General features: G+C 66.7%; 1 protein-coding gene across 1 annotated transcript in view; it reads right to left on the reverse strand.

The window, feature by feature from the left end:
* Nucleotides 1-10,969, reverse strand: part of SYNGAP1 (synaptic Ras GTPase activating protein 1) — a 53,141-nt gene extending 42,172 nt beyond the window's left edge. Inside the window, exons 1-3 of the mRNA XM_068998899.1 lie at nt 10,915-10,969; nt 5,360-5,481; nt 5,139-5,244 (exon numbers count right to left, since the gene is read on the reverse strand). Of these exons, the coding sequence (XP_068855000.1) occupies nt 5,139-5,244; nt 5,360-5,481; nt 10,915-10,936 (250 nt within the window). The 5' untranslated portion in view covers nt 10,937-10,969. The remainder of the gene's footprint in view (nt 1-5,138; nt 5,245-5,359; nt 5,482-10,914) is intronic.
* Between the last annotated feature and the right edge of the window lie 17 nt (nt 10,970-10,986).

Genomic DNA, 10,986 nt, shown 5'->3' on the forward strand with positions numbered 1-10,986 from the left:
GAGATTTGGGGGGGGGGGCGCGGCGGGGGGGCCCCACATGGTCCTAGAGCCGCCCCGGGGCCCCCCCGAGCCCCCCCGGGGGGGGCGACGCGACCCCCGCGCGCATCCGGGGGGGGGGGGCGGCGGGGGGGGCACACGCGCACCTGGGGGGGGGTCAGACACACCTGGGGGGGGGCACGGGCACACCTGGGGGGGGTCAGACACACCTGGGGGGGGGCACGGGCACACCTGGGGGGGTCAGACACACCTGGGGGGGGGGTCAGACACACCTGGGGGGGGGGCACGGGCACACCTGGGGGGGGTCAGACACACCTGGGGGGGGGGCACGGGCACACCTGGGGGGGTCAGACACACCTGGGGGGGGGCACGGGCACACCTGGGGGGGGTCAGACACACCTGGGGGGGGGCACGGGCACACCTGGGGGGGGTCAGACAGACCTGGGGGATACCTGGGGGGGGTCAGACACACCTGGGGGGGGTCAGACACACCTGGGGGGCACCTGGGGAGGTCACACACACTTGGGGGAGCACACGCTCACCTGGGGGGCTCAGGCACACCTGGGGGGGGGGGCACACACACCTGGGGGGGCTCAGACACACCTGGGGGGGGCACACACACTGGGGGGGGGGGCACACGCTCACCTGGGGGGGTCACACACACCTGGGGGGGTCAGACACACCTGGGGGGGTCACACACACCTGGGGGGGCTCAGACACACCTGGGGGGGGGCACACACACCTGGGCCCTTGCACACTCACCCTGACCCCCTCCCGGCCCTTGCACGCTCACCTGGGCCCTCACGCTCACCTGAGCCCCCCCCGGCCCTTGCACACTCACCTCCAATTCCCCCGGCCCTTGCACACTCACCTGAGCCCCCCGGCCCTTGCACACTCACCTGACCCCCCCCCGGCCCTTGCACACTCACTTGAGCCCCCCCGGCCCTTGCACACTCACCTGACCCCCCCCGGCCCTTGCACGCTCACCTGAGCCTCGCACACTCACCTGACCCCCCCCCCGGCCCTCGCACGCTCACCTGAGACCCCCCGAGCCCCGCAGCTCCCGGACCCCCCCTCGCACACTCAGCCCCCCCTTGCACACTCACCCGGCGCCCTCTCCCTTTCCCCTCCCCCCTTCCCCCGCTCCCCCCTTGCACACTCACTCCCCCTCCCCTTTTTGCACACTCACTCCCCCTCCCCTCCCCTCCCCGCCCCCCCCCTCCCCTCCCGCTCGCGGCTCCGCGCGCCGCCCCCGCTCCCCTCCCCCGCTCCCCTCCCCCTCCCCGCGCTCCGGGGGGGTCCGGCCCGGCCCCTCCCCCCCCTCCGGGCACGCTCGCTTTGCACACTCGCCCCCCCCCCCTTGCACACTCGCCCCCCCCTTTGCACACTCGCCCCCCCCCCCTCACTCACCCGCCGCCGCCGCCGCCCCGCGCTCGGGAGGCCCCGCCCACCGCGTCCAAGCCACGCCCACCGCGCGCGGGACACGCCCACAACGTCCTGGTCACGCCCACCGCGTCCGCGGGCCACGCCCACCGCGCACGGAGGCCACGCCCACCGGGAAGGGGAGGCCACGCCCACCGCGGGGGCGTGGGAAAAGGGGGCGGGGCCAAAGGGCCGTGGGAAAAAAGGGGGGGAGGGGGTGTTGGGGGAGGAGGGGGGAACTGGGGGGACTGGAACTGCTGGGGGGGGCACTGGGGGCACTGGGGACGGTGACACTGGTGACACTGGTGGCACTGGGACACACTGGGGGCACTGGGGACGGTGACACTGGTGACACTGGTGGCACTGGGACACACTGGTGGCACTGGGGATGGTGACACTGGTGACACTGGTGGCACTGGGACACACTGGTGGCACTGGGGATGGTGACACTGGTGGCACTGGGTGCACTGGTGGCACTGGGGATGGTGGCACTGGTGGCACTGGGACACACTGGTGGCACTGGGGATGGTGGCACTTGTGGCACTGGGACACACTGGTGGCACTGGAGATGGTGACACCGGTGACACTGGGGGCACTGGGGGCACCGGGACACAGTGGGGGTGACTGGGGGCACTGGAGGTGGTGACACTGGGGGCACTGGAGATGGTGGCACTGGTGACACTGGTGGCACTGGGGGCACTGGAGATGGTGGCACTGGTGGCACTGGTGGCACTGGGGCCACTGGGGATGGTGACACTCGCGGCACTGGGACACACTGGTGGCACTGGGGATGGTGGCACTGGTGACACTGGGACACACTGGTGGCACTGGGGATGGTGGCACTGGTGGCACTGGGACACACTGGTGGCACTGGAGATGGTGACACCGGTGACACTGGGGGCACTGGGGGCACCGGGACACAGTGGGGGTGACTGGGGGCACTGGAGATGGTGGCACTGGTGACACTGGTGGCACTGGGGGCACTGGAGATGGTGGCACTGGTGACACTGGGGGCACTGGGGGCACCGGGACACACTGGGGGTGACTGGGGGCACTGGAGATGGTGACACTGGTGGCACTGGTGGCACTGGGACGCACTGGGGACAGTGGGGATGGAACACACTGGGGGGTGACTGGGGGCACTGGAGATGGTGACACTGGGGGCACTGGGACACACTGGTGGCACTGGGGATGGTGGCACTGGTGGCACTGGTGACACTGGGACACACTGGGGGTGACTGGTGGCACTGGGATGGTGACACTGGTGGCACTGGGACACACCAGGGGTGACTGGTGGCACTGGGATGGTGGCACTGGTGGCACTGGGGGCACTGGGGACACTGGGGACACTGGAGATGGCGACACTGGGACACACTGGGACACACTGGGGGGGTGACTGGGGAGCACTGGTGGCACTGGGGACAGTGGGGACCGTGACACTGGGACACACTGGGGAGGTACTGGTGACACTGAGGGCACTGGGATGGTGGCACTGGGGGCACTGGGGACACTGGGATGGTGGCACTGGTGACACTGAGGGCACTGGGATGGTGGCACTGGGGGCACTGGGATGGTGACACTGGTGACACTGGGGACACTGGGATGGTGGCACTGGTGGCACTGGGGACATTGGGATGGTGGCACTGGTGACACTGAGGGCACTGGGATGGTGGCACTGGTGGCACTGGGGACACTGGGATGGTGGCACTGGTGACACCGGGGATGATGGGGACCATGACACTGGTGGCACTGGGAATGGGGGGGATGGTGACACTGGAGGCACTGGAGGTGACTGGGGAGCACTGGTGGCACTGGTGGCACTGGGAATGGGGGGGATGGTGACACTGGAGGCACTGGGGTGACTGGGGAGCACTGGTGGCACTGGTGGCACTGGGAACAGGGGGGGCAGTGCTGACACTGGGGGTGACAGTGGTGACAGCATCGCTGGTGGCAGGGGGTGGTGGCACTGCTGGTGGCACTGGAGGTGGCACTGGGGGTACTGGGGACAGTGGTTGGTGACAGTGGTGGCACTGATGGCACTGGTGACACTGGTGATGGTGGCAGTGGTGACATTTATGGCAGTGGATGGTGACAGCGGTGACAATGGCACTGGTGGCACTGGTGGCACTGGTGGCGGTGGATGGTGACAGCGGTGACAATGGCACTGGTGGCACTGGTGGCACTGGTGGCGGTGGATGGCGGCACTGGTGGCGATGGATGGTGGCACTGGTGGCACTGGTGGCGATGGATGGTGGCACTGATGACAGTGGTGGCGGTGGACGGTGACAGCAGCGGTGGCAGCGGTGACAGCGGCAGAGGATGGTGGCACTGGTGGCACTGGTGACAACGGGGGTGGCACTGGTGTCCCCTGTCCCTGTCCCCAGTGCTGGTGGCACCGGTGGCACCGGTGTTTCCTGTCCCCAATGGCACTGGTGGCACTGGTGACAGCAGGAGTGGCACCGCTGGCACCGGGGGGGGGGGGGATGGCAGCAGGATGGGGACAGTTGGGGTGGCACCGAGGGGGTGACAGCGACAGGAGGGTGACACCGGTGGTGACACTGGTGGCACTGGTGTGACCCTGTCCCAACTGCAGGGGTGGCACTGGCGGCAGGGGTGGCACCGCTGTCCCCTGGCCCCGATAGCACTGGTGGCCCTGTCCCCCTGGCACTGGTGGCACCGGTGGCACCGGTGTCCCCTGTCCCCAATAGCACTGGTGGCCCTGTCCCCTGGCACTGGTGGCACTGGTGGCACCGGTGTCCCCTGTCCCCAATAGCACTGGTGGCCCTGTCCCCTGGCACTGGTGGCACTGGTGGCCCTGTCCCCGATAGCACTGGTGGCACTGGTGGCACCGCTGTCCCCTGTCCCCAATAGCACTGGTGGCACTGGTGGCACCGGTGTCCCCTGTCCCCAATAGCACTGGTGGCACTGGTGGCCCTGTCCCCTGGCACTGGTGGCACTGGTGGCCCTGTCCCCAATAGCACTGGTGGCACTGGTGGCACCGGTGTCCCCTGTCCCCAATAGCACTGGTGGCACTGGTGGCCCTGTCCCCTGGCACTGGTGGCACTGGTGGCCCTGGCCCTGTCCCCGCTGGCCCGGGCAGGGGGGGTGGCCCCGGGCTGTCCCCGTCCCCGTCCCTGTCCCCTTCCCCCTCCCCCCACCCCCTCCGCCGCCGCCTTTCCGGAAGCCCCAAAATTCCCTTTTCTCCCCCCAAACCCGCAGGGTGGGGGCGGGGCCGCCCCTCCCCGCCCCGCTGTCCCCCCCCCCTCCCCCCCCCCGTGTCCCCTCGTGTCCCCTCGTGTCCCCAACCCCCCCTCCCCCCGCCCCTCCCCCTCCCGGGGGGCGGCGCCGCCGGGGCCTCCCTGAGGTGGGGGGGGGGGGGTTGGAATTTTGGGGGGGGTGGGGGCGGGGTACGGGGGGGGGGGTGTGTGTGTGCGGGGGGGGGGGGGGGGCCAGGCTCGTGTCCCCGTTGCCATGGCAACGGTCGCCAGGCAGCGCAGCGCCTCTGCGAGCATTATGGGATGTCACCATGGCTCCCATGCGGGCGGCGGGGGGGGGGGGGGGGGATGGGGGGGGGTGTCAAATCCGCCCCTTCCCCTCCTCCCAGCGCCGCCGCCCCCACCCCGATCCCGGCCGGGGGGAGGGGGGGGGCGGGGGGGGGGGGGGGCAGGGGGACCCCGAAACCCCTCCCCGGGGGTCCCCCCCCCCCCTCCCCAAATTACCGTGCTCGGGGTGCGGGCGCCCCTCCACCGGGACGCTGACGGTTCTCCGCAGCAGTTTGCTCCGGCACGGTTCGCTCCGCCGGTCCCGGATGAGCAGCGGGTGGATCTGGGGGGGGGGGGGGTCCCGGCAGGACGGGGGGGGGGGGGGCTCAGCACCTTCAGGGACCCCCCCCACCCTGGGGCCGGCCCCCCCCCCCCCAGCCCCCCCCCGCCGCGCTCACCTCCTCCTCATCGAGCATCAGCAGCTGGTTCCCGGAGATGATGCAGAACCGGGGGTTCCAGGGTGGGCGCTCGTAGGGGGAGGGGGCGTAGGGCCCGCGGGCCAGGGGGGCTCCACGCACATCTGGGGGAGGGCGGGGGTCACATCTGGGCCCCCCCCCCCCCCACCCCCGCCCGGCACCCCCCCCCCTCCCCCCCCCCTCCCCCCCCCGCCCCCCCGAGCCCACCCATGGGTGCTGCCCACCAGCATCCTCCCGCATCCCGCCGTTGCTCCGGCAACCGCAGCCCACGGCGTGTGCCCGGGGAGTGGGGGGGGGGGGGGGGTCCCGAAATTCCTGGGGGGGTCCCCAATCCCCGCGGGGGGGTCTGGGGGTCGCGCAGCACCCCTGGGAACCCCCCCCCCCCCTCCGGGAGACCGCGGGACCCCCCGAGCGCCCCTGGGTGCCCTCCCCCCCCACCCCGAGCAGCCGGGCGGGGGCGGGGTAGACCTGGTGGCCCATAGGCCTGGGGGGCTCCGCCGGGGGTTGGGGGGGTCCCCAAATTTTGGGGGGAGGGGTCCTACAGCACCCTTGGGACCCCCAGGACCCCTGGGTGCCCCTTCAAAGCCCTGGGTGCCACCCCAGACCCCCGAGTGCCCCCCAAACCCCCGGGTGCCCCCACAGCACCCACTGGCTGGGTTGACCTGATGTCCGGGATAGGGGTCCTGGGACCCCCAAAATCCCCCCGGAACGCCCCAAAAGGGGGTGGGGGGGGGGTGGGTTGGGGTCGTCTGGGTGCCCAGGACCCCCCCAGACCCCCCCCGAACCCCCCCCGACCCCCGGGTGCCCCCAAAAACCGCGGGTGCCCCCCAGCACCCGGAAGCGGGGTTGACCTGGTGTCCCAAATTCCGGGGGTTCCCCCCCCCGGGGTTTTGAGGGGGGGGGGGCCCAAATTCCAGAGGGTCCCCAAATTCCAGAGGGTCCCCAAATTCCCGGTGGGAATTCTGGGGGTCCCTCAGCACCCCCGGGACCCCCCCCGGGCACCTGCGGGACCCCCAAATCCCCCGAGGACCCCAATTCCCCCCCCCCAGCACCCTTGGAATGGGTTGAGCCGCTGTCCCAGCACCAGCACGGACCAGTAACTCCCAGTTAGAGCATCCCCTGGTCCCAGTAACTCCCAGTTACACCACCCCCTGGTACCAGCAATTCCAGTTATACCATCCCCTGGTCCCAGTATCCCCCAGTAACAGCATCGCCTGGCCCAGTAACTCCAGTCAGAGCATTCTCCGGTTCCAGTAACCCCAGTTACAATGTCAGCACGCACCAGTAACTCCCAGTTACGGCACCCACTGGTACCAGTATCCACCAGTACGAATATCACCAAGTACCAGTAACCCCAGTAACAGCGTCACCGTGCACCAGTAACTCCCAGTTAAAGCATCGCCATGCACCAGTAACCCCAGTAACAGCATCACCGCGCACCAGTAACCCCAGTAACAGCATCGCCACACACCAGTAACTCCCAGTTACACCGTTCCCTGATACCAGTATCCCCCAGTTACCACATCACTATGTACCAGTAACTCCCAGTACCAGCATCACAAAACACCAGTAATCCCAGTAACAGCACCCACTGGCACCAGTATGCACCAGTAACAGCATCCACTGGTACCAGTATGCACCAGTAACAGCATCCAGTGGTACCAGTATGCACCAGTTACAGCATCCACTGGTACCAGTATGCACCAGTAACAGCATCGCCAAGTACCAGTATGCACCAGTATGAATATCACCATGCACCAGTATCTCCCAGTAACAGCATCACCGCACACCAGTAACCCCCAGTTACAGCCTCAGCAAGTACCAGTATCCCCAGTAACAGCATTCACTGGCACCAGTAACCCCCAGTAAATCAGCCAACACCAGTATCCACCAGTACCAGCCTCACTGGGTACCAGTATCCCCAGTAACAGCATCACTTGGCACCAGTAACACCCAGTAACAGCATCCACTGGTACCAGTGACTCCCAGTAGCAGCATCCAGCAGTACCAGTAACCACCAGTAACTGCACCACTGAGCACCAGTATCCCCAGTAACAGCATCACCACGTACCAGTATCCCCAGTAACAGCCTCAGCACACACCAGTGTCCCCAGTAACCGCACCACTGAGCACCAGTATCCCCAGTAACCGCACCACCGAGCACCAGTATCCCCAGTAACAGCATCACCACGTACCAGTATCCCCAGTAACCACACCACCGAGCACCAGTATCCCCAGTAACAGCCTCAGCACACACCAGTATCCCCAGTAACAGCATCACCACGTACCAGTATCCCCAGTAACCGCACCACCGAGCACCAGTATCCCCAGTAACAGCCTCAGCACACACCAGTGTCCCCAGTAACCGCACCACCGAGCACCAGTATCCCCAGTAACAGCCTCAGCACACACCAGTATCCCCAGTAACAGCATCACCACGTACCAGTATCCCCAGTAACCGCACCACCGAGCACCAGTATCCCCAGTAACAGCCTCAGCACACACCAGTATCCCCAGTAACCGCACCACCGAGCACCAGTATCCCCAGTAAAAGCATCACCACGTACCAGTATCCCCAGTAACCACACCACCGAGCATCAGTATCCCCAGTAACAGCCTCAGCACACACCAGTATCCCCAGTAACCGCACCACTGAGCACCAGTATCCCCAGTAACAGCATCACCACGTACCAGTATCCCCAGTAACTGCACCACTGAGCACCAGTATCCCCAGTAACAGCATCACCACGTACCAGTATCCCCAGTAACCGCACCACTGAGCACCAGTATCCCCAGTAACAGCATCACCACGTACCAGTATCCCCAGTAACTGCACCACTGAGCACCAGTATCCCCAGTAACCGCACCATCAAGCACCAGTATCCCCAGTAACCGCCTCAGCACACACCAGTATCCACCAGTAACCGCACCATCAAGCACCAGTATCCCCAGTAACAGCCTCAGCACACACCAGTATCCCCAGTAACAGCCTCACCAGGGACCAGTATCCCCCAGTAACAGCTGCCCACAGTCCCAGTATCTCCCAGTACCAACCTCACTGGGGACCAGTATCCCCCAGTAACAGTATGGCCGGGTACCAGTATCCCCAGTAACGGCCTCCCCCAGTACTGGTGTCACTGGGTCCCCGTATCTCCCAGTTACACCACCCTCACAGTACCAGTATCCCCCAGTAACAGCCGCCCACAGTCCCAGTATCTCCCAGTACCGGCCTCACTGGGGACCAGTATCCCCAGTAACAGCATTGCCAGGCACCAGTATCCCCAGTAACGGCCTCCTGCAGTCCCAGTATCACCAGTAACAGCCTCCCCCAGTCCCAGTATCCCCAGTAAGAGCACCCCCCACAGCACCGGCCTCACTGGGCACCAGTAACTCCCAGTAAGGGCATCCTCCGGCACCAGTATCACCAGTACTGGCAGCACCCCCAGCAGACCAGTAACTCCCAGTAGGAGCATCTCCTAATCCCAGTATGCCCAGTAACAGCCTCCCCCGGTCCCAGTATGCCCAGTAACAGCATCACCGCATACCAGTATGCCCAGTAACAGCCTCCCCCGGTCCCAGTATGCCCAGTAACAGCATCACCGCATACCAGTATGCCCAGTAACAGCCTCCCCTGGTCCCAGTATGCCCAGTAACAGCCTGCGCTGCTCCCAGTATCCCCAGTAACAGCCTCCCCCCATCCCAGTATGCCCAGTAACAGCATCACCGCATACCAGTATCCCCAGTAACAGCCTCCCCCAGTCCCAGTACACCCAGTAACAGCATCACCGCATACCAGTATCCCCAGTAACAACCTCCCCCGGTCCCAGTACACCCAGTAACAGCATCACCGCATACCAGTATCCTCCACTGCCAATCCCAGTATTCCCAGTACAAGGCCCCTGCTCCCAGTATCCCCAGTAAGAGCTGCCCCGGCCCCCATACTGGTCCCAGTATCCCCAGTAAGAGCTGCCCCGGCCCCTGTACTGGTCCCAGTATCCCCAGTAAAAGCTGCCCCAGCCCCAGTCCCCCCCAGTACCGGTTCCAATCTGCCCAGTACGAGCCTGCCCTGCTCCCAGTATGCCCAGTAACAGCATCCTCTGCTCCCACTATGCCCAGTAACAGCCACCCCCGGCTCCCAGTATGCCCAGTAACAGCCTGCGCTGCTCCCAGTATGCCCAGTAACAGCCTGCGCTGCTCCCAGTATGCCCAGTAACAGCATCCTCTGCTCCCACTATGCCCAGTAATAGCATTCTTTGCTCCCAGTATGCCCAGTAACAGCCTGCGCTGCTCCCAGTATGCCCAGTAACAGCATCCTCTGCTCCCACTATGCCCAGTAATAGCATTCTTTGCTCCCAGTATGCCCAGTAACAGCCTGCGCTGCTCCCAGTATGCCCAGTAACAGCCAGCCCCGGCTCCCAGTATGCCCAGTAACAGCCTGCGCTGCTCCCAGTATGCCCAGTAACAGCCTGCGCTGCTCCCAGTATGCCCAGTAACAGCCATCCCCGGCTCCCAGTATGCCCAGTAACAGCATCCTCTGCTCCCAGTATGCCCAGTAACAGCCACCCCCGGCCCCAGTCTGAGCCCCCACAGCCCCAGTATCGGTCCCAGTATCCCCAGTACCAGCATCCCCCGCACCAGTATCAATCCCAGTATCCCCAGTAGCAGCCTCCCCCACACCCAGTATGCCCAGTAACAGCCTCCCCCAGTCCCAGTATCCCCAGTAACAGCCACCCCGGCCCCAGTATCGGTCCCAGTATCCCCAGTACCAGCCTCCCCCGCACCAGTATCTCCACTGACAGCCTCCCCCAGTCCCAGTATCCCCAGTAAGAGCCTCCCCCGCTCCCAGTACGCCCAGTACCGGCATCCTCCGCTTCCAGTCTGCCCAGTCTCAGCCTCCCCCGCTCCCAGTACGCCCAGTCCCAGCCACCCACGGCCCCAGTATCCCCAGTCACAGCCTCCCCCGCTCCCAGTATGCCCAGTACCGGCCTCCCCCGCTCCCAGTCCCGGCCTCCCCCGCTCCCAGTATCCCCAGTCCCGGCCTCCCCCGCTCCCAGTCTGCCCAGTCCGAGCCTCCCCCGCTCCCAGTATCCCCAGTCACAGCATCCCCCGCTCCCAGTCCCAACCTCCCCCGCTCCCAGTATCCCCAGTCCGAGCCTCCCCCGCTCCCAGTCTGCCCAGTAAAGCCTCCGCCGGCCCCAGCAGCGCTCCCAGTCTGCCCAGTGCTCGCCTCCCCCGCTCCCAGTTTGCCCAGTAAAGCCACCCCCGGCCCCAGTGCCGCTCCCAGTCCGCCCAGTCCGAGCCCCGCCGGCCCCAGTGCCGCTCCCAGTCCGCCCAGTGCTCGCCTCCCCCGCTCCCAGTTTGCCCAGTAAAGCCACCCCCGGCCCCAGCAGCGCTCCCAGTCCGCCCAGTGCTCGCCTCCCCCGCTCCCAGTTTGCCCAGCGCTCGCCCCGGCGGCCCCGGCGCCGCTCCCAGTTTGCCCAGTGCTCGCCCCCGCGCGGCTCCCAGTGCTCCCAGTGCTCCCAGTGCCCCCCCCGTACCTCGGAAGGGGACATAGGACATGGTGCCACCGGCGCGCGACACCCCCGGCGGGGGGAGGGGCGGGGGGAGGG

The sequence above is a fragment of the Aphelocoma coerulescens genome, unplaced genomic scaffold, assembly GCF_041296385.1.
Source record: "Aphelocoma coerulescens isolate FSJ_1873_10779 unplaced genomic scaffold, UR_Acoe_1.0 HiC_scaffold_187, whole genome shotgun sequence".
NCBI classification, from domain to species: Eukaryota; Metazoa; Chordata; class Aves; order Passeriformes; family Corvidae; genus Aphelocoma; species Aphelocoma coerulescens.